This window comes from Tasmannia lanceolata, unplaced genomic scaffold (genome assembly GCF_043159265.1).
Source record: "Tasmannia lanceolata isolate RefF3 unplaced genomic scaffold, GAP_Taslan_0.1 ptg000013l, whole genome shotgun sequence".
Taxonomy (NCBI): domain Eukaryota; kingdom Viridiplantae; phylum Streptophyta; class Magnoliopsida; order Canellales; family Winteraceae; genus Tasmannia; species Tasmannia lanceolata.
In genome coordinates this window covers 714,450-738,938 of record NW_027518690.1, presented here as the reverse complement: position 1 = coordinate 738,938, position 24,489 = coordinate 714,450, and the positions used below count along the sequence as shown (strand labels likewise).

The window sequence follows — 24,489 nt, the reverse complement described above, 5'->3', positions numbered from 1 at the left end:
TCCAGGCCACCTTTAGTGGGGCTGCAACTTGGGTCGGGCGGGTCGGGTTTTTTTTCAAGGAAACCCACGATTCCCAAACCTAGCCCTACTCATGATAAATATTGGGTCGGGTCGGTCGGATTTTTTTACATTGACACAAATTTTTGGAAAACTCTTGTTTGGCAAGGCAACTCAACTCATAGAAGTGGAAAAACTCAAGCATGGCAAACTCTTTAGTGCATTAAATAATAACTAGTCCAAAGAAAATAAACTGATGCATTACGAAATGAAAATGATTATACTCATATGAGATAAACAACAAACTATTTAATACATTAACTATTTAGTTGAAACTTGACACCCTAGAGCTAAAGGGGGTGATTGCGTGTGTAGGTGAGTTTTACTTTTAAGTTTTTACTTTTCAAGTAACAAAGTTTTAGAAAAAAAATACAGACTATAACTTAAGTAACTCGGGTTGAGCCCCTTCAAACCCGGCTCGACCCGAGATTCATGCGGGCTTTTGGATCGTAGACCGGGCTCGACCCGAAACCCTAGAAACATGAACCCAACCCAAGCTATTTTCAGGTTGGGTAGATGCGACCCGACCCAAGTTGCAGCCCTACCAAAACCCGACCCAAGTTGCAGCCCTAACCTTGAGTGTGTTTATGACTCTCGTTCTCCGATTCTCTCGATCGGTCTCAGGAACAATGCTTCGAGGGTCGTTGGCGAGGAGATCATTCAATCCAACGTTGCTCTACGCTTCTTTCTGTTCGGAGGGCGATGGATCCCAGACCTCCCGACTCAAAATCTTCGATCGAGATCTCAAACGAAAACAAGTACTCTCTCTCTCTCTCTCTCTCTCTCTCTCTCTCTCGAAATTAGGGTTCTTTCCAGTGCGAAAATCCTCTCTGAATGTGTTATTATGAAATTACTGAAATGTCTCAGATGTTCTTGAATTAATGATAAATTGCTTCTCAATTTCTCTTTTTTCTCCACCTTTGTAGCGTGATCGAGCTGCATGGCTGATGCGTGGTAAGGATCCTCTTGTTGATTCCGTCACCGAAAACCTATTAGATCGATTGGAGGTAACAAACCCATTTTTTTTTTTTTTAATTCCATCTACATTGTGAAAATAGTTGATCCCAAAGATGGTTGAAGTTCTTTATTTGTTTTCTGTCGGCTCATTTGGATTATGTGAGTTGAGTAGTAAAAGAGGGTTTGTTCTAGATATGTATTTATAGGACTTCCAATCCAATTCATTTTTGGGAGTAAACTCTAATCTCATTCAATCCACTTTATAGACCATATTTAAATTATTACACATTCACAATGCATTTAAATTTTTGTTGCAATGAGTTTCAGTTATGTTTCTTACAGGTTTAATTATAACCTGAAATGAGATTTATCCATAATGTGTGATACAAATGTTTCTTATGAAAATAAACTTCAGACATAATTCATCATAATTTTGTTCCATGTTTATTATGTTAATGGTGTTTCGACTTTTCTTTTACTTTTAAATGCATTTGACAGCACAACTCTTTTTTGCTCATCTTATACTATAAATTTACGTGATCTTGATCTGATCTCAAATTGATCAAATTTATATTTCAACGACTCAAGTTTGGATAGTCGGTGTGCCTCGCACTCAGATGTTTTCATTTCATGTCCTCTTGAATACCTAAGAACATATATCAACTGTTTTATGTTGGACATTGGTTTTATGATGAAGCATTTGAATAAAAAAGTATACTTTTTTTGTGTTTTAGCCACCACTTGCATTATTTGGAATTGAATGATTTACATATTGGAGATTTTATATGGTCGGCCGACCTTTACATGTAAAGGTCGGAGAGAGAAAACCATACCACCCTTGATTTTTGATCCAACAAAAGCCCCCTTTTCTGACTTTTTTGTTGGATAAAAAGTCAAGGGTGGGGAGTTGTCTCTCTCTCTCTCTCTCTCTCTCTCTCTCTCTCCGCCCTTGTTTCTACACGGTCGGCCACCATATAATTTCTCTACATATTGAAATCAGTCAAATAAGTAGAGAGATCAATGACTTCATTGCAAAAAGCTTTAGGGTCTGGACTAAACCAAATTCAGAAGCAAGTGTTCACTCTAAGAGTCTAATATTGTTGAAGTATTACAAATAAGTAATTTCTTCTTCCCTATATTTGGCATTTTACAGGATTGCAAAAGAACATTTCCTACAGCTCTATGTTTAGGGGGTTCTCTGGTGTCTGTTAGGCGCTTATTACGTGGACGTGGTGAGTGTTCATTTTTTCTGTAGTTTGACTTAGTGTTTGCATCAGTTTAATTGACCATATTTCTCTTCTTACTGTCAGATAGCACATCCTTTTTTTTTTTCGTCTTTAATATACAAACCTATGAGTGGAAGGGCTTTGTTGAATAATACTGCAGTGTTCAGAAGTCCATGTAGTTGCTTTTTTTTTATAATAGCCATTTTGGATCCATTATAGCCACTTTACTGTATGCTCATAAGAATTGTTTGTCCACATGCTGATCAAATTTGGAACTGATTTGGATTAGCTGTCCAAGCAGGTATTTAACCTATAATAACTACTATTCTTTTATTCCTTTTTATCTTGGTCATCATTACCTTTTTAATTGGTTAGAGAGATTACATGCCCAGTTGAATAATGACAAAGATATTGATTTTATTTCTAAAAGTGTGATTTTTTTTTCTTCGAATGGTATTTCTAAAAGTGTGATATCACGAGCTTATCATTCTTTCCTTGAAACCCTCATTGGACTTCATTAAAGTCTTGGATCTTGAGGATGGGAGTCAGATTTAATGGAAACACACGGAATCACTGACTAATAATTGCAACATAATTGTGCATTGCTTTTACGGGATGGGAAATAAATCAGTTAATGTAGTCTTCAAATCAGAAGGGTATAGTGCACTATTTGTAACATCAATCATCCCTATAGTTTTCCATGTATTCACTCGTACTTAATGCGTGTATGCATGCTTATATAGTCTGAAGAAACACACACTATACATGTTGACACAAGTATACAATATGCAGGGATATAATATGACTTCTAGTAAAGAAATTAGTGTGTGAAGCAATAAAGGAATAGCCTTACATCTACCATTAAAAAAAAAACAGAATAGCTTTACATCTCTTTGCATGTGGGTGGGTGGTCGTGAGTGAAATGAAATCATGGTTTTTTCAAGGGTGGGAATGACGACCATAATAAAATCATGCCATTATTGATAGGACCTTTCATCTGAAAGATAACCTTTTGGGTGTCCCATTCCATTTTATATGAATAAATTAATACATATCTATGACAAGGGAGTGTTGCAGATACCGTGTACAGTGTACACAGTAGTATATGGGACCTTTCTTCTTGGATGACTTTCTTGGTTGGTTTGTATATTCCTTTTTTCTTATTAATACATTGCCATTCAAAAAACAAATGTTAAAGAATTCATATATTATTTGATTTCAAAATTTTCTTAGTTCCTAAATCATAAATATCACTGTAGCCTGCTGATCTTTTCATGAGACAATTAATGTCTGCATCTATATCCCTTCATGTATGTTACTACTTCTGTTACTTTGTGTCCCCCCCCCCCCTCTTGATACTTCACTGTTCTCATACGGTAACCACATGGTGAAATCATCCCCATATTTAGCTAGTGCTGCGTGGATCAAACTCATTTCTGCCATGTTTTGATATTTGCACAAACCCAGCTGTCCTTTCTTCTGTAATTGGCTCCTGAGAGCTTTTTAGGAAATGTAATAACCTTTTGACAGTTCTTTAAATAGTAAAAGACAAGATTGTTTGTGAAAAATATCAAAACATGGTTGTGCTGATATCATTTCCCTTTTGTCATTGTCCTTATGAATGGCATAACTGCATTGTATCTAGTGAAGCTTGGCATCTGGAAATTAGTGGCATATCACGTGTTACTTTGTTAATGATGTTTATCTGATCTTGGAATGTTACAACTATTAAACAAATGATACCTACTGAACTTAAAATGATATTCAGCTTTGTTTAGCCTTTGAACCGTCTCCACTTACTTTATAATCCTGCATACTATTGCATATGGCTAAAATCTATTGTTTTGTCAGCCATGGAAGTTGCATCTTGCGAAGAAAGCCCAGCTGAAAATGTATTCCGTATTTTGAATGCAATGAATAAACGTTGTTTCTGATGTCAGGTGGTATTCAAAAGCTCACAATGATGGATATATCATATGACATGGTTAAATTATGCAGAGATGCTGAGGCAGATGTGCCTGACAAAACTGTTGAAACATTCTTTGTGGTCGGTGATGAAGAGTTCCTGCCCATAAAGGAAAGGTATCCTTTCATATTCCTTTATAGGATATATTGATTAAAGGGAGCCTCAGGAAATATGTTGAGTACAAATAACTTTTATTTGTGAAGCTCTCTAGATCTTGTAATCAGTTGTTTGGGACTTCACTGGACAAATGATCTTCCTGGAGCCATGATACAAGTGCGTGTTTATCTATAGCTGTTTCTTTCCTTTTTTTTAAATGGTCTGCAAAAGTTATTCTCTGTTGCCATTTCAATATAGTTTCTTTTCCACCCTTTCATTATCTCTCTTTTGAGATATACGGTTTCGTAGTTATCAGTGTCTTACACATCCTCTGCATTTATGGCAGTGTAGATTAGCATTGAAGCCTGATGGCCTGTTCCTAGCAGCTATTCTTGGTGGAGAGACTCTAAAGTTGTTCCATTTTTTTTTTTTTTTGGGCAAGTTTTTTAGATCATTAGATTTACTTACTCTGTCCCATTTGCTTTGTTTGGGACCTGGTGAACAGAGAACTAAGGGTAGCATGTACCTTAGCACAAATGGAGCGTGAAGGAGGCATCAGTCCACGAATATCTCCTCTGGCACAAGTATGTATCTTGCAGACTTCTAATTGCCGATCATGGTTTTATAAGTTCCAAATTCTGTAAACGCTGGGTATTAAATAGATTTCTAATAGCAGTACCTTATTAACTTTAAAATAATAATAATAATATAATAATAGCAGGACCCTAAATTAACATACATTAACCTAAACAAACTCTAAACTAAAACCTGTACGGGTGTGGCTCTTTGGATTAAAGTCATGGGTATGCTCCCATTGACGCGAGTTCAAATCCCCCGGGCTTACCCAATGCACGTGGTTTATGGGTGATTGCGAGCATCCGTATGGAATAGTTGTTCCCTAAAAATTGGGGTGGGGATACCCTATGTCATAAAAAAAATCTCTAAAGTAACATATACACGCGGGGCATGTTGTAGGAAATTTCATGTGCCTTCCTTTATTTGGTAAATGAAACATGTAACCCATTTTAGTCTGTATTGAATCTGTATTTTGACAGGAAACAAAGTCATGTGAGATAGTAGTTGGTTCTTGTTAGACTTTTTGGTTGTCTTAATTCAGGTCCGGGATGCAGGCAATCTTCTGACAAGGGCAGGCTTCAGCCTTCCAGGTGTTGATGTTGATGAATATACTGTTCGATATGATAGTGGTAAGTCTTTCCGTCTATAGCTTCATTTTCTGTTTCACGAAATACAGCAGATTATATGGCCGTACTTAAATTACCGGAAGCCATGCTTTCTACTGTGTGAAGCTGTTGGATGCATCATGTCAAATTTGCTCTAATTATAGACTTGTACACTCTCTCATATATAACCCTCACTTTGTAGCCTGCTTCTCACCTCGCCTATAGCTCAAGCCCATCCTCATTTGTCACACCATGATGTCCACCTCAAGTCCTTTCCTCGCACTCCAGCCCCCCATCGGCCCACACCCCGACTATTCGTCATTGATCCCCTCTTTGAAGCCGTGACACTTCCATCGGTTCATTCGGCACCAACTTTCTTGGGTCCTAAATGAATATAAAAAAATTGGGTGCTAAACATCACCCCCACTTTACTTCATTCACCACCTTCCTTTGTCTTGCGCGAAAGATCCCCTCCCCCCAAATTTTATCGACACCCCCTAAAAAAATCCTCGCAGTATCTTATACCCTAGAGTCGTCACTCTTCTTCACCAGTTCTTTCGAGTTTTCAAAGTCTGATTTTGTATTATCGTCTATTTCAATTGAGGTGCCTCAGTTCCCTTGACGTATGTGAATCCAAAAGTGACCCATTTCAATGAGGATTGATATTCAAAACTGGCCCATGAGGAAAAGGGTAATTCCATTCTCATGAGAATCAGTATTGAAAACTGGCCTATGACGAAAAGTGTATTTCAATTCCCATGAAGATCAATATCTAAAATCGGTTCCTAGTGATCCATTTCGATAAATATTAGTATTCAAAACCAACCCACGAGGACCCACCAATCGAGTCCCAACTTGCCTATTTAAGGCAACAAACTATCGAGAACCATTTGATTTCGTAAGCCCACTTCGCGGCCCATCCTGCAACCGGCACCTCCTTTTGTATCAATGACAATGCAGCTTAGTCAGTCATCAACAAACACTCATTAATAGATCAACCTTCGAAAATGTTCGTCAAATTAGAAAGTTTTGTTTACTTCTCTTATTGGAACATTTTATTGTAACCTAACATATGATCTTGCTGCCGGATGCTAGGGTATATGAGATCACCATATCTCACCGTTGGATCACCTGAGTGATTGGTTATACAGCTAGACTAGATGAGGTGGCAAGATTAGATTAGGATTATTCTATTCTTATCTATTTTCATGTTTATGTTTATCTTTCTATATTTACAGTATTCTATTATACAAACACTCATTAGGGTTGATTGTAATGAAATGAAGAATAGTGAAATTCATTTTATGAAGGGATCAATCATGAACAAATATTCTAACCTAGCTGAGGCGCTAACTCTTCTTAGTTATGTAAGTTATGTTCACGTATTTGTAGTCATATCAGTATTTCACTGGTAAACGATAGCGTATTTAATATAAAGGTGTTTCTCCAGTTGATAAAGGTCTTTTCTTTCTCTTCTGAAAAAATGAGTTCAGTTCTCACCATTTCTGAGTGGTAAAAAGGAGCAACTTTAGCTGTCACAGACTCACGGGAACATTGTGCATTATTGTCATCAATCGACATAAGCTCATAGTATTTTTAATTTTAATTTTTTTTATTTCCAATCAATCATGAGATATTGCCTACTTACCATAAATTTTCAATTTAATGTAGCTCTGGAGCTGATTGAGCATCTGCGGGCAATGGGCGAAACTAATGCTCTTTTTCAAAGAAACAATGTGAGGCTTCTTATAAGCTCAAACCACTCCTTTCAAATGAATACTTTTTGGAGGAATGATACAGGGAGAGAAAAGAAAATGCACTGTCGTCTGGTTGGCCCCATACAGGGACCCCATGCTATGGACGTTAGCTGTTTTGGTTGCTGGTTCGTGGGCCCAGTTTTATGGTGCGAAACGTTGGGCAGCTGCATTTTTTTTCTTGTGACTAATGTACTTTTGTATCATCCTCTATTAATAAATAGTACAATTCCTAGAAATCTACCATTCAGGGAAAAAAAAAAACAATTCCTAGAAATCTGTGGAAAATTTATCTGTTCAAACGTGGTCAGATTTTAAAGAAGGAGACGGCTTTGGCAACTGCTGCAGTCTACCAATCGATGTTTGCGGCAGAGGATGGCACTGTCCCTGCCACTTTTCAGGTAATGATATACAGAATAGAGAAAATAACATATTGTAGCCTGTCACAAATGTCTCTGAGATTTTCATTATATAGATATTTTATCTCGACATTTTGATAAAACGGCAATCCCGAAATAGTCCCGAGAGTTTAAAAAATATAGCGATATTTTCATTTACTGTGATAATACCACGATATTTTTAAATTTTCAATGTTTTATATATATTTATCGTTTTTTCCTGATATAAACCTGAAAAAATAAAAATAAAAATTAATATTTCCCGAGATTTTCCCTTGCCTAGAAATTCCTGAGAATGATATTTGTGACTTAGATTGTAGCCAATCTGATGCAGCAAATTTCCATTTTTCCTTTCTGAACTTTCTCTCTCAAACCCACTCTATACGCATTTCATCACTTATTTCCTTTCCATTTTTCCTGATCATATGCAATTCTCTTATTTTTCTTGATTTTTAGAGTTCAAATAAAACAAATACTGAAACAAATGGGTATTGTGTAATACTGATAAATTTCAGATGTAACATGTTTCCATGACTTCCTGTTGCCTTAAGTTCCAATTAGTATTTTAGAGTATGATTTACATTTTTTTTGTGCCTATGCTTCTCACCTTAATCTTGTCATATAGTGGTTCTAATTGAAGTCAGTGTTTGGGCAATGTAGGTCATCTACATGACAGGATGGAGAGAACACCATTCACAACAGAAAGCAAAACAGAGAGGTTCTGCCACCGTATCATTCAAGGACCTTCAGGAACAATTTGGCAACAACAGTTAAACTTCTCAAACTAATACCATTATTCATGCTTTTGTGATTACTATCTATATAGACTAGGGCATGCAAATTGCTTCATTTCTTTGCATATTTGTCCTGGTGCTATAAGAAAAAGAGCTTAAGCCTTTGTATTGATCCCAAACCTGAGGAGAAGCCAAGGTATTTAAGTGCACAAAAATTACACCATCACTCATCTTCATAGGTCATGCATTAATACATAAGCGAAATTAGACATGAAAAGATTCTTGTTTATGAACTAAAATGCAAATGAGGCCATGTAAACATTAAACTGGTTTTGTATGTTTTATTTTCCTAAGCATTTCTATGCACTGTGGAGAAAACTATTGGGTTTTGGGTGTTCATAGACCTCTTGTAAAGGATTTGCTTAGCTGTTTCACTTGTCTGATTGCGATCCAAAGTATGTTACACAGCTTCTGAATGGACCAAGTGCCCATTACTTTAGGATTCATGGTGACTCTTTTAGGCTTCTTTTACTAATACTAGTACCACACGTTCTGAGTTTAATCCATCCAAATAGTAAGTTTTTTATATGAAAATAAAATATTATATATTTACTTAACCTATTAATTTTTTTTAGTATATTACTTATTTTAATTAAAAGTTTTTTTATCCTGGTTGCATAAGTTTATTTTGAAATTATCCGTTTGCTGTTCACCTATTCTATCCAGGAACAATTGGTCCACGTGAGAAAGGATAGTAAGTCTATCCGAGGATAAAACAAACCCATGCTTGCTATCCCCATACCGAACAACCCCATTAAAAATGGGTAAAATCTCTAATGCTCATGTACCTGATGCAACAATTATATGTAAAATACTAAAAGAAAGTCGCTTTTATTTTCCTTCCTAAAAGACAGTGACCCCCACGTTGTCCCATTTTTAACTGATATCAGTAACCATTTTGTTTAATTTTGAATCCACTCATCAATTTTGGACTCACAATCAGTTCTCAAAATCCAAAAGAAAATGGGCCTCAAGTGTGTATGGTCTATGTTCATATATATATATATAAACACTGGCATTCTTGGCACATGCTATGCACGGGTGTAAAATAGTGGGCCCCATCCAATCAAAACATGAAGTTTACAACGATGGGACCCACCCTATGCGTGTGCGTGGGTGGAGATGGTCAGATCTACGCCATCAAACTCGAGGTAAAATAGTGGGCCCCACCTTATGCATGAGTTTGCGTGGAGTTTTTGGTACCTACCCTGTCAGAGCACGGTGTAAAATCGTGGGTCCTATACTATGCATGGATTTGGGTGGAGATGGATGGCCCACTTGTAGGTGAAATGGTGGGGCCACCCTTCAATCTGTGGACGAACCGTCAACCGGGAGGGGTCTACCTTACACAAATTGAAACCACAGGGGTGGGTCTACTTATAACTTTTTAAACATTAGGGGTTAAGTTGAATGTGTCGAAACAACAGGGGGTCTAAGTGTATTTTTCCCAAAAAAAAATATAGCCACAACCTTAGAAACAGGTGAAAATAACCCTTAGAAATTCAGACAGAAAAACCCCTTCCAAATTCAGAATTAAGAGCTACCTGGCACTTGTTTGAATGCCACGTGCCCTATTGCAGCTATTGACTTGAGACCTTGGTAAATATTATAAAAGTCTTTGAGTAGTAGGGTTGCTATGAAAATGATAATGCTGTCCGGCCCATATGCAAGTTGCTAGGGAAATGATAAACGGTCCGTGCCTCGACTCAACAGAGAAGTTCTCTCTTCTTTACAGTTTCTGATTCCTTTTATAAGTTGGATTTGAATACTTGCGAGTATTTCATTATCCTATTCAAGTACTTCTGGCAATTATTTTATTTTCATTGTTTTATAAGCATAATCCAAAATTACATGCACTTTTCTCTAACAAGCCATCCTACAATCCGACTAACATCCACCCAAGAATAGGGGTGCAACTCTTGCTTGGTTGGGTCGGCTTGAGGCCAACCCTAGCCCAACCCAAGGACCCAAAACCTCAACCCTTACCCGACCCAATGACCCAAAACCTCAACCCTAACCCGTCCCAATCCTAACCAACACCAATCCAACCCACCTTTAAATCTCTCAACCCTAATCCAACCCAATTTTCCAAATAAGGCCCGGTTGTTTTGGGTCTGAATGAATTCGGTTCATGTTCACTCGGGCAAAAAAAAAAAAAAACCTATAACCCTAAGATTTTGCTAAGATGATAAAATTAGGGCATGGAAAGGGTTTCTTTAGCAAATCTATGAAATGAATGGGACCACTTTAATGAGCATTCAGACAGCAAGCTTTGGGTGGAAGGAGACTTCTAATGTGTGAATAAAAAATGAATAATGCATTCCAATCAGCTCCCAATGAATGCAATGGCCTGATCCATTAAGCCTTGGACTGAATTAGATCAGATCACTAGAACAATATGTATTAGGATGTCACTTTTATGGCCAAGATGAATTCATTGATTGAAGACATTAGTCTAGTTAGCTGTTAAAGGAAGTTTCCAATCAGTTAAGTGTTAAACAGAATACAGAATGCCACTATCAAAACAAAAGATTGCCTATTATCATTTCCCAAAAATGGATCAAAACCATCTATGAGAGATGGAAGAGAAAATTGGAATTCAATTAAATTTCTGATATTGCAATTCTAAATTTTAGTGAAGGTGGTAACTGCTTTTTCTTTGTTTATAGATGGATTCTCTGCCCCTGGTGATAACTTTAGTGTTGATACTTTCTTATACAAGGCCAAGTTTCTCTATCAAAGACAGTTTTAACAGTAACTAGTTAAAGAAAGGGCATAACTTGAGCAATTTCTTGCTTGGACTAAATAAATTCATTTGATTTTGGGGAGATGGCATTGCCTTACAAAAGTATGGGCCAGTTGATCAAACACTTTACAGCTTCCCTATCCCACAAACAAACTCACACAAGCCCACAAAGCCTCAGCAGAAAGTAGGACAGTTAATCATGGCATATTATTTCTTAACCTGGCTTGTACAACAAATGTGAACAAATGTGAACAGTGGGAATCCCAACATCTCTCTTTCAGTAAATTTTGCACCCAAAAGAAGCTCTTTGTGGCACAAGTTCCTCTGATGTAACCGGCGACGACAAAGCCGAACCCCTAAAAGAACGAATAAGTAATATAATTTCTGTGGCATTTCAAGAACCGTTCCCTTCGAATGAAGATATTGTCCAATATGATGTCGGAGCATTTAAATCAGTGTCAGCACAACTTGTTCCTCAAACATCTGAACTGCCATTTCTCCCCCCGAGTTAAGCAGTGTTTTGAATTGGGTTTTCTCACCATAGGTTTTCTTGGTCTTGTTTTTGTCGGGCTTTACGAACGGCCTGTTGGATTTGCCTTTCATGCTCTTTGAGCATTTCTTCAATGTTTCCCCCTGGAGGCAGCAATGGTCCAGAGTAGTGGATTCTGTTCTTTTTAGAACCATAACCCTGGTGTCATAAAAAAAGAAGAAGCACTAGTGCAAGTTAAAAATTCTGATGAACTGTCCGGATAAGTAGTACCTTTGGGCACCACAAAATCCAGTTTTTAGAATTGACTAGTAGAATCTGGAACATTATTAGCTTCAACACTTGACACCATAGCTTCTATAAAAGAGCTAAAATTTTAGAGGCCATCCTTCCAAAGGCTCCTATTACATAATTCTTTATCGGGAGGTAATGTTCTCATTACATAAAAAACCTTGCTATTCCCTTTTTTTATTTAGCATGATTAGCCACATCGAAGGTATCAGTTTCCTTCTTCTGTTATGTAGTTTTCATATACTTTTTTTTTTTTCGGGTGAGACTTCAATAACTTTTTCCCAATTAGATCCAACCTTACTTGTATAAGACATTTAATAGCTAACGCATTTTTTAGTTAAACAGAACTTTACATTTCTGAGGTTTTAAATGAACTCGGACCACCCAAGTTTTCTCATTATACAAGCTATTTAATATCTATACAGAATTTTAGATTTATAAGAATCTTAATAGCTATAAAAAATTTAAATTATAAGGTGTTCAAAACCTAAATGAAAGCTTAGATTTATAACATATTAAATAACATCGGGGGATGCCCTTGTAAAGGTATTCAATAACCAAGTGAGAGTTTAAGTTTTCCCACTATGTACAATATACATTTAAGGAATTATATGGTTAATACGATAGGTTGCTACACAAACACAAAATCATCTTGTAATATTTTAATTAGTGTGGGGGCCTGAGCATGACACCACATGTGTTCCATCCTTCACACAGATGGGGCCCATCCTTCACAGGAATCAAGAGTCACATAAGTCAATTAAATGAATTAGAATAGAAGAGAGCCCACTAAACTCCCACAGTACTATTCACGTTACTGTTCACAACACTACTGACAGAATTAGAGTTTGGGATTGAAGTTGATTTATTTATGTTAGTTAGAAGGACTAAGTTTTAAGACTGTTTTAAAAAGAGTCCTTCGTTTAATAGGTCTTTTGTATTTCATCTTATTTTTATTACAAGTGCAGTCTAGTTATAACTCTAACTAGACGATCACTGAGACAACACACAGTCAATAGTTACAAGGATTAAGTTTTAAGACTGTTTTAAGAAGAGTCCTTCATTTAATAGGTCGTTTATATTTCATCTCTTCTTTTATTAGTACCCTAGATAATTGATAGTCGACGATGACCATGTTAGATACTTAGATCTAGGTTGATTAGAATAAATTATATTACAAAAGCTAGATCTAATAAATTATATTCCAAAAGCAGTAATTTATTCTTAAAAATTCTAGAATTTAAACACATTGTTAGAACTTGAATCCGAAAGCTACCCATTGAGTTTTGGAATTTATTTTTGGTAAAAGTAGCAATATAATTACCATTAAAAAAAAGTAGGAATATAATTTGGTACCAGTGTGTTAATCATAAATTTGTTATACATTAGGAAATTGATATTTCCGCTCCCCTTTTAGACCAATCCGAGTGGATTGGTCTACAAGGGGAGCTGAAATATCAACTCCCCTATGCTTTGGATATTTCCACTCCACTTTTAGACCAATCCACTCCAAGTTGGAGTGGATTGGTCTAAAAGTGGAGCGGAAATATCAATTTCCTAACTTTATAGTTATTAATATTTTTGTATATTCGATATAATTACCATTCAAAAAGAAAGACTAGCAATATAATTTTCAGCAGTTCTTTGCAAGGTTATTGGTTGTTTCACATGGTACCAGAGCAAAGGTCCTGGGTTCAAAACTCCTTAATATTAAAATTCCACATGTAATGGCCAACCAAAAAGATGGGCCATGTGTAAGATAACCCTAAAAAGAGGGGCTACACGTGAGGGGCCACATGTGCCACGTGTAAAACAGCCCTAAAAAGAGGGGCCTCACATGAGGGGGAGTGTTAAAGTATAAAAGATTAAAAAACGGCTTAAGCTTGTAGAGTAATTGGTTGTTTCACATTCATAAATTAATATGCCAGCATTAGTGTAGAATTTTTCATGTCTGGAACTTTTTGTCCACGCCCAACGGACAAGTTACACAGACATGGTTAAAGGATGTTTTCACTCTTATGTTTTAAGACTAGAAGCTTGAATTATGTTTATGAAACAGTCTAGCTTCATGGTGTCAATTTTAAGTCTCATAGGTACGCATTTGATGTCTTACATCACCAGCAAACAGTATCTACATCCAAGTTACATAAGTTTCAGAAACTTAGGATTTGTAGCTCCCGCTTTCATGCATTTGGTTTATGGATTAGACTACAATCTGAAGATTAAATACCAGTTTATAAAACTAATTTCATTAGTAGATTCTTTGTCACTCACCTTGGTGTCCTTCTTAGGGGAAGAGGTCGCCCTATCCACCAAATGATGGTTCCAATCTTGCTTCTCAGAGGACTCGGAAACATCGAGCTGATTGTGTCTATCATCCGGCCGCTGTGGATGCACACTCTTCCCTCTGTGATTATTCACCTTCCCATTGCTTCTTGTTGCTACCGAACCAGATAAGTTGGCCAAGACGGCGGTCCCTTGGGGCATGTAAGATCTCTGTGTTTTCAATTCAGGGCCGTTCGAACCCTTCAATGAGGATCCAAAGGCACCAGGATGCATCAATTGACCAGAATGAAAGAAGCCATTCTTTGCACTTCCTATGGGAGTATCAATGGGAAACCCAGACACACTATCCTCTTGAGGATTGTACTTCTCGCTGTTGCTTTTAGGATTTGCATGTGCCTGTCGCTTCTGCAATAGCCAAAGAATGGAATGGAATATTAAGCGAACTTGGTACACAGCTGACTTGACCAGTTTAGCCAAGGACTGGACAATGAGTCCAAAGAAGTACCAGTTTCAAAGGTATTTGAATTCTGAAATAATATTTTTGTAAAAATGAACCCCCCCAAAAAAAAAAAAAAAAAAAAAGAAAAAGAAAAGAAAAGCCCGGGAAAGAAAAACCCACCCACAATCCCAAGGAGAAAAGCCAAGAGAAAGTAGTACCTGCAATGATGCCTGTAGCTCGGCATTTGCATCTGGTGCTGGCATTGCTTTGGAATCTCTTCGCCCTTTTATTCCAGATTCAGATCCATTCCCCTTAAGAGCTACTGCTCTTTGCCTGTTACCAAGATAGGAGATTCAGAAGAAAAAGTAATAACATTCCCAAAATATTAAGGCACAAGCAGACATGGTGAGTACCAATCCTTTATGGAACTCCACATGGACCATGATTCAACAATAATGGTCCACACAAAAGATTCAGATAGCATAAACATCTAATAGATTTGATCAGTTCCAACTAAATAATAGTATTTGTTATTTAACAGAGATCATTGCCTTGCCAGTTAATTCATTATTGTAGTGACGGGATTGCTAAGTTAGTTTGTGGCATCAACTCTTCCTGAACCAGAAGGTATAATAGTCTAAGTCCTCTTGAATGTAAGAGAAAAAGAACCCAATGTCTTCTTGTGGATGTGCACTAGTATTTGACCCGTTCATAATAATGGAGGGTGGGATATCGTGGTCATCCCCACAAAATTAGAATACCTTAGTGATTTTCTGTTTGGATAATCCCATCATCCACAAATGAGTGTTGGCACATATCAACGGTGAAAAACTCCCCAAGTAAATAATTAACTCACGAACAAGTCAGTTTTGGCCATACCAAGTCAATTAAAAATTCCTTTGACTCGCCCATGTAGATTAGGTTTTTTCATGGGCTAGTTATTTTCTGAGTATATGTATTGAAATACTAGTACATATACTCAGGACAGCAAAGGAAACGGTTCAAAAAGCAGGTAATGGCAATTCTAACAGACCGCCTAAAATTACTATTTTATATAATCATCAATGGGAACGATATCCACTCTCCCGTGTTCTGATAATAGCACTTTTTTATCCTTCACCTTTGTAAGTAGTTGTTGTAGACTGCTACATCCTTCACCTTTGTAGCATAACTCTACGCTAAATACATCCATATTTCCAACTCTTTCAGCTGGTAGCGAGAAAATTTAAAGCATTTAATCTATCAATAAAGCATTGTGTACAGTGTACACCCTCCATGGATCAGCTCCACTCAGCCAACCTACTCTAAAACTCAACCTGTCATAAATAAGTCTGATGAATGTCAATGTTGTGTACAGGGAGTCCTGTACGTGAATAATTTGGGTATTTAGTCAGTTAGAGACATAAATAAACACTTCAAAAACGAAGACCTTTTATTTGCTTCAAGTGAGGTTGGAACATGGAGACACACGGACTCTCTTTTGTATTTCTGTTTTTGTATTTCTCAATGTATTTGTTTATGGTATCTTTTTAGTGCTCTCTTGTATCTTTTGTGGGGACTCTCAGTCTTCCCCTGTTCAATGAAAGTTGTTACCATTAAAAAAAATATGGAGACACACGAATAATTCCAAAGGTGTTCCTTTTGTTTCTCTTTATATAGATAGTATGACTTCAAAGTGGCCTTTAATCTTTGCATAAAGTATTTATTTTGTAAAATTTGAATGCTCCATTGATCTCGAAAAACTATACTATTTCACAGCACAATAATTGTTAATAAAAAATAAAAAATTCTAAACCCCACTGCTCTACTCACCTTTTATGAAAACAAAAAAAATATTTAGCATGGCAAAAGAAATTGTATGAAGTAAAAAGATACACGATGACGTACCTCCTAGCTTCCGCATCCCGAAGTTTAGCATCAAACTCCTTGCTTGGTGGATATTTGGGCAAACTCGAAGGATCACACGCAAGAGGCTTTGTCATGAAGAACTGAAAATGGACAATAAAGGTAAAAAAAGCAACCCCACAATTTAGGAAGAAACTGAAAATTAGTGTGATGGAATCATGTAACCTGGTGCATCACACACTACATATGTGTGTGTGTGTGTGTGTGTGTGTGAGAAAAGGGTTCCTGCAAACGTGTGCAGGTAAGTTACCTGCACACGAGTGCAGAAACAGGGTGGGGGCCACATTTTTGTGGGGATCAAAACCATTCATTTGGAAGGCCCTTCCATGGATAAGGTGTGGCCTAAAAATCAGCCCCATTGGATCGTCCTAACCCAATCAAAGGTGGGGGGGAATGGACAGACACTGTTTGTCGATGTTTCTGTTCATATATTTGTGTGTGTGGGTTTCCATTCAATATGTATGTATGCAAATATGTATATATATGTGTGTATTGAGAGAGAGAGAGAGAGAGAGAGAGAGAGAGAGAGAGAGAGAGAGAGAGAGAGAGAGAGAGAGAGAGAGGAATGCTAAACTGAAGGGCGCCCTTGCAAAAACCCAACAGCTAGGTCGCCCTTTTGGATCCACGTTACCTGACCGCATTTATCATTCATTTAATTTTGCATTTTCAGTGCCGATATAAATGTGGTTGGGTGATGTGTATCTAATGGGGCGCCCTTGCACCTGGGTTTTTGCAAGGGTACCCTTTAGTTTAGCTACCACACACACACAGTTGGCATCTCATCCACTTGTTCCCCAGATACAGTTTTTAAGTTGAGATACACCAGGTTTTCATGTCCCTCGAGGACACCAATGTTTCACAACATTACAACCAACTCCCTACCCGCCCTCCCTCCCCCAACGCACACACAGTTCAGTGCACACAATTATCCAAAATGGTAGTGTGATCAGAATTTTCCAAAACAAAGCCCCTTAGCAAATGCTAATGGAGAACACATTTCTGCTTTCTAAAAAACAATAAGCATTTCTCATCTTTGTCTTTTTTTCTCCAAATTATTAAACTCATACCACTGGAGATCGCATGACTAGTAATTTGAAGCTTTACAAAATTTGAAGCTTTACAAAATAGCCATTAAAAAGAACTGGATGCAGAATTACCTCGCTCTTAAGGGCAGAAGCCGCAGTTCCCCGAAGCCCAGGTTCTATTGCAAGGAGTACATCCATAAGAGCTAAAGCTGAAGAAGGAAATTCCTTGAATGTCTCCGAAACACAACGCTTGTAAGGGTGTTGAGGTCTGAAAATGGTTGCATGTGGCAATTTTGATGTCCTCCAGTAGTCCTCAGATGGTGAGCCACATAGCTTAAATATCTTGTGCAACTGCTCCACCTACAGGAGTAGAACATAAGCTTTCAACCATTATGAATGATCAGATAAGGAAATCAATGCAAATCTATAATATATTATAGATACCAAGCATGTTTCTTTCCATTGTCATTCGCTTTTTGCCCAAGAAATTTTTTTATTGAAAAACCTTTTCTTTAGACCTCATGTTTTGTTTTGATAGGGTGGGGCCCAACATTTTATGCTCAAGCATAGCATGGATGGGGTCTACTGTTTTATCCTTAATATGGTGGGCCCACCACCTCTACCCAAACCCATCCATATTGTGGGGCCCACTATTTTACACTTCATGCTATGATGGGTGGCTCACTATTTTACACCTCATGATTTGATGTGGTGGGCCCACATCTCCACCCAAACCCATTCATATGGTGGGGCCCATCATTTTACACGTTTTGATGGGATGGAGCCACTGTTTTACACCTCATGTTTTTTATGGGGTGGGGCCCATCATCTCCACCCAAACCTATTTATAAGCGCAGGACCACCATTTTATAGTGTTTTGATGGTATGGGGCCCACCATTTTTCACCCATGCACAGCATGGGCCCGAAATACTAGTACCATCACTAAATAGAACCAAAACCAAATCCATGCCACCACTTCTATTAAAAAAAAAAAAAACTAGAAAAGAATGGAGAAAGCCAAATATTTCAGATGTATCATAAGAAAGACACTAATGAACATATGATTCATATCTTATTCTTGGACTCGGAGGAGATCTCACCACTATGCTACAGACAAATAGATTGATATGCAGATAGCTATTAAGATGATGAACGGTTAAATAAATATCAAAATTTGGTTTAATCTTAATTTTGAAACCAACATGCACATGTGACATGGAATCTACAAAATAATGTAGCATACAGCTACAAAGAATTATATGGTCCATGTCAACAAATACAACTTTAAATTTTGTGCACGGCACATAAATGCATAAAATCCATCCTTCACATTATAAGAACGCCAACACTAGTTCAACCTTTGTCACAAATATCGTTCTCAGGGATTTCTCAGCAAGGGAAAATCTCAGGATATTTTAACTTTTTTTTTTTTTTGGGTTTATATCGGGAAAATAACTGTAAAAATTACAAATATAAAATATCGAATATATACACTTTTTAATTCGGAATTAGAGTTAGGTCGAAGGTTTGAGGATGTTTGAGAGATTTTTAGAGTGAATGAGAAGTTTAAGATATTTTTTAAAGTCAACCCCCAATTTATCGCGACAATTCGCGCTAAAATCACGAGAGATAAATTCAATTTCTAGCGATAAAAACGTATTTTTATCGTTTAATCAAAACATGAAGTCGAAATCATCATATAGGCTTCTGGAACACATCAAAGCACATGTAAATGTAGGTATACCTCTGTTCTTCCTGGCATAATAGGCTTCCCAGCAAGCAATTCTCCAAGGATACAACCAGTACTCCACAGATCAACTGCAACACCATACTCAGTGGCACCTAGCAAAAGTTCAGGAGGCCGATACCACAGTGTCACTACACGGCTTGTCAGGGGTTGTTTTTGATCAGGATGGAAAAGTGTTGCCAGGCCAAAATCCGCTATCCGGAGAATTCCATTGTTGTCAATCAGAAGATTCGATCCCTTGATATCTCGATGTAGAACCCCTCGACTATGGCAGTGTTCAAGACCGCGAAGTAATTGCTGCATATAACACTTGACCTAAATTCTCAACACCGGTAATTTCAAATGAGAACATATAAATGCAGTATGAGGATGCACTAAAATGAAAACTGAAAGAAAATTTGACTCAGTAGAGTTTGTAGCAGGGTAAATTGGTAAAATACCTGTGGCTCAGTAAACTTATGATCAGGCAATGCCGCAAGTCCAGCAAGATCATGCTCCATATATTCAAATACAAGGTATAAGCTGGATGACATCCGTGACGTGACCAAACCTTCGAGCTTGACAATATTTGGGTGATCGAGCCTACGCTGAATTTGAATTTCCCTCACCATAAAACGAACACTTTCAGGATCCATATAAACAAATCGCACTTTCTTTAGTGCAACAATTTTGCCTGTTTCGAGATCACGGGCCTTGTATACGGTACTGTAAGTACCTTGTCCTATCTGAGGGAATAGTAGATAAATTGAAAAGAAAATTAAAAAAGCAATACACAAATCCATACATATGGACTACAAAACAAAATTATTGTCAAGCAAAGAGAGATGATGCACCAAGCCAATGAATTATCCTCTGTAACTTATACCAAGAGACGTGTTCAAGTGTTAAGTTGACACAAAATTAGAAAAATGACTCCAAAAAAAACAGATGGCATCTGCTTAATACATGAGGATATTGAAAAAATCATATTATAATATAAATGCTGGGAAGATGCTGGGAAGACATGTTTGTAGCAGGGATGTCCCTGACAGCCATCACTATTCTGCCAACTTTTCAAGGATGTATATCTTATGAAAAAATTGCCCCAATCTTTTAATAACATGAGAAACATATCGTTACGACGTTACTTTGGTATATTTAGCAATATTTAGAGGGCTGTTTGGGACTTTGGGGTGACCTTGACACAAGTGTTCTTAATTGGTAATATATTAAAGCAATACAAATTATTAAAACAAGCAAAACATAAAATAAGGATTTCTCTTGTAATGATAACGTGTCTGACCCACGTGCTACTGCCAGCACTCTGAAAAGTTTTTACACAGAAGAATACATATCATGATAAACCAAGTTGGGATATTAGGCTTTGAAGTTCTACATAGTTATTAAATTACATTTTTCATTAGATTTTCTAACGTATAATTATCACTAGTCCAGAGCTTGTAGTGACAAGTATAACCAAACAGTTGACTGTTCATTAAAAAGTAACAGACGGGTAGGTAAAAACTTTAAATAAGATTTTGTCACTTCATGTATTGGACCAATTGATGAAAGCTGTAAATAGAATTGCAGACTGCAGTAAAGCTAATAAGTATAAGCATAAGGAACATTACAAACCCATAATCATTTTTTTGAATTAGCATTTTATCTAAATTTATAATGGAATTTGATGTGACAGAGAGGATGAAATACTAAGCCACACATGTGACCGTTCTTTTGCCAGAATTTCAAGAAACATAGGAACAGTGGTTCATTACGAGACCCGTCAAAAGTTGCTCTGAGCAAGTTATGTCTCTAGCTGACATGGTCACAGATTTACATTGGATATGATATCAGAGAATTAAGGAATGGCACAAATCTAGCGGTTAACCCTTTTGCAGAGTGGGTCAGAGACGGAAGTTATTAAGAAGATATATTATGTCATATCAGTCTTGATCAAATTACACTTTACATAAGTCGAGCCACATTTTATGTTGGTGCAAACCCAAAGGTTCGCGGATGAGTCCTGAGAACTTTAGGAGCTCAATGAATCAATATAAAACTAGATCACACCAAATGTGGAAGTAGAAAGCAGACTAGGTTAAGGTACAATAAGTGGTATGAATGGATAGTAAAGCTAGGAATTTCGCTTTTTATGGCAAAGTTTATGTCTGATGTAATTATACAGAACTATTTCCAAACACTATAAGAGAAGACAATTGAAAATGCTCATTTTGTAGACGCTCAATTCTCAATAAAGATACATTAGAATACTTCCACTGTTTTGTAAAAAGTATCTAAGCAAGTTCCAGAACATTTCTGTAAATGTTGGTTCAAGCAAATCTACCATTCAGCTGAACTTGAGATAGAGTGGACCGTTATATTTCTGACTAAAAATGGTATGAAATTCGATCATTACATTTCTGACTAAAAATGGTATGAAATTATACATTCAAGTGCGGCAAGTCCCCTAGATGAGCTGAAGTTAGACTTTCTGCCTTATCAGGTGAGATGTGAGCTGGAATTAAATCATTATCATTACCTTTTGTCATCTTTGATGAAATTAATTAGATTATAACCATCATCTTTTTTTTTTTTTTTGAATGGTATAAACATCATCTTTTTTCTCCTCTTAAAAAACAATAAAACAAAATCATATACATAAGAGTGGCTAACATTGGTGACTGCTAAGCAATGAGCAATAGATTTCTCACAATCCCTCTACAAAAATAAAAAAATCATAGTGCTCCAATATATCTACGGTCAAGATAAATGTGTCAAAAACCATGAACTTGAAACAAAGTAATAAGAAGTCACATCAGATTCTGTATAATTTTGCTGAGGAAAAAAAGAGTATGGATGAAGAGTAGAACCCACTTTGTCTAATTTCTCGAAAGAATCAGCCCTGCGAGGCACCCACCCTTTGATTGCTTCTCCTGCCACTGCTGTGAGCCAAGAAGGCCACCCTGCAGCAACCTGTTCACCCTCCACACCATTTGGCACAACAACAATCTTCAAACGCGGCTCTCTCTTTGATCCGATATCCATTGTTACCCGCCTTTGATGCACAATTTCCTTGGGTTGCATCTCAACTGCCACTTTTTTCTCCCCATCATCCAATGTGGAAACCACATTTTCTTGGGACTTTGAAATCAACCTCGCCCTCCCATCGGTCCCACCACCATTGTCGGCGTCCAATACAACTTCTTGTCTTCTTGATGACTTGATCGACCGTCTCGATGACTTGATCGACCCATTCTCTCTATGATTTTCAACATAGTCATCTGTAGTGCTAGCTTTTGAGCAAATGCAGCCCATAATGTATCACAGTCCCCTGTTCGCACACAGGTTACTGCCCAATTTCCAGAATTCACCAAACCTACCAACTGCGACCTTGGATGCATTAAGCCTAATAGTAAACCAACATTCCTCTTGAAACCCAGCACAAAAACCCCTCAATTAAGCAATTATTTCTATGGCAAAACCCAGCACAAAAAACACCAATTGAGCAATTATATCTATGGCAAAACCCAGCACAAAATACCCCCAATCAAGCAATTATTTCCATTGCCATACCAAAATTTAGAACCCCAAAAATTTCCAACAGAAATATGTTTTTTTTTTTTTTTTTTGCAATTCAAACAAAGCCTAAAGCCTCTTCAATCAACCAATATTTCCTCCTCTTAAAAACCCCCAAACCACATCCAAACATAAACCCACTTTAACAAACCAGCATTCTTCATAATAATTAAAAAAAACCTTAACCCTAAATCCAAAAATAAATAAACCCCAAATCACCAATCACAAGAACTCAATAAAGAAGCACCAAATTGAAGAGAGAGAACCAGAATCCTCTGATGAGAGAGAGAGAGAGAGAGAGAGAGAGAGAGAGAGTTTTTCGGATCTTCCAAACCCGAGAAATGCGACGAATCGATAGATTTTGGGATTGGACAGGTTTAGATAGCTGGCCGAGCGTTTAGAGAGAGACAAAATTTGGATTTGACAGAATTTGGATTACCGGAATCAGAATCAGAATAGGAATCTTATTCCGATTCGTATTTCTAATCCCACGTAAACGGAATAGAAAATAAAATATATATTTAATTAATAAAATCTCATAAACATTTCATTCGGACTGAAGCAAAATCAAACTACCCAACTCATGGGGTGAGAAACAGATTCTCTTACTCTCCCTCTTTAACTAATCTTAATATCTTAATTTCACAAAGATCATTATATATATAGGGAATTGCTAGCGTCCATCGCAAAAGGCTTTTCACGGCTGGTCTGTCGCACGTCAGACCAGCCACCTCGTGAATGGAGACAAAGTAGCAGATCCCAATTGAATATATATCAGAATATATTGGCATAGAACATTTTTTCCTCCATTCACGAGGTGGCACATGCAACATCCCAGCAGCGAAATGCCTTCTCCGATGGCCCATAGCAAATCCTTATTCAAACAAGACAATAATTATAGGGTGATGATATTTTCACCCCTGCAGCACGCATTCGTCCCCCTTTTAATGTGATTTTAAAGTTGCCCCTTATATTCACGTGACAAAGGGGGCGAATGCGTGCTGTAGAGGGGTTGAAAATATCATCTCCCTAATTATATAATAAATAATTAAGTACTATATATGATATCCACGCTCCAATGTTTTGATATCATGCTCTACTAGCTTGTCTTTTAGAATTTAAGAGGCTGTCAACAGGTTATTACAGTTCCCAGAAAGTACTCACAAAAATACTAAAAGACAAGCAAGGAGAGTGTGGATATCAAAACATTGAAGTGCTGATATCATTTCCCTATATATGTGGGATCTGCTAAGGTAGCTTTTGTCTCCATTCACGAGGTGGCTGGTCCGACGTGTGAGAGACCAGCAACGAAAAGCCTTTTGCGATGGACGCTAGCAATTCCCATATAATTATTGTCATGTTTGAATAGATCATAATACAATGGCAAAAAACCTTTTTTTTCCATACATTTTATATGGCCTGTGGCCGTATAGTCCAAGATCTTTCAAAAAAGACTGTACGGCCCACTTCATGGGATGATCCAAAGCGTTCATTTGTTCGGCCACAATGTAAGTAGGTTGTGCCCCAAAAATCATTTTCATAAGATGATCCTAAACCTCCGATCTAATTAAGAAGGGC

General features: G+C 37.2%; 2 protein-coding genes across 4 annotated transcripts; one reads left to right on the top strand and one right to left on the bottom strand.

The window, feature by feature from the left end:
• The first annotated feature begins 188 nt into the window (after positions 1-188).
• On the top strand, positions 189-14,853 carry LOC143889408 (S-adenosyl-L-methionine-dependent methyltransferases superfamily protein). Of its 3 annotated transcripts, XM_077393596.1 has the most exons (12): positions 199-815; positions 984-1,064; positions 2,168-2,246; positions 4,181-4,322; positions 4,410-4,479; positions 4,649-4,713; positions 4,808-4,886; positions 5,420-5,507; positions 7,155-7,219; positions 7,549-7,638; positions 8,296-8,404; positions 14,245-14,853. In XM_077393596.1, the coding sequence occupies exons 1-12, from the start codon at positions 645-647 to the stop codon at positions 14,271-14,273; spliced, it is 1,068 nt and encodes a 355-aa protein (XP_077249711.1). In that variant the 5' UTR covers positions 199-644; the 3' UTR covers positions 14,274-14,853. The 3 variants fall into 3 exon arrangements, with proteins under 3 accessions (XP_077249713.1, XP_077249711.1, XP_077249712.1); XM_077393597.1 differs by lacking the exon at positions 14,245-14,853 and having other exon boundaries at positions 552-815; positions 8,296-8,809; XM_077393598.1 differs by lacking the exons at positions 4,410-4,479; positions 4,649-4,713 and having other exon boundaries at positions 189-815.
• LOC143889407 (putative serine/threonine-protein kinase At1g09600) lies at positions 11,206-23,269 on the bottom strand. The gene is made up of 8 exons (XM_077393595.1): positions 22,210-23,269; positions 19,797-20,081; positions 19,354-19,671; positions 17,741-17,968; positions 16,566-16,666; positions 14,897-15,011; positions 14,228-14,644; positions 11,206-11,863 (listed from the first exon to the last, which is right to left on the bottom strand). Exons 1-8 carry the CDS (start codon positions 22,648-22,650, stop codon positions 11,711-11,713), a joined length of 2,058 nt encoding a protein of 685 aa, XP_077249710.1. The 5' UTR covers positions 22,651-23,269; the 3' UTR covers positions 11,206-11,710.
• Positions 23,270-24,489: the final 1,220 nt, after the last annotated feature.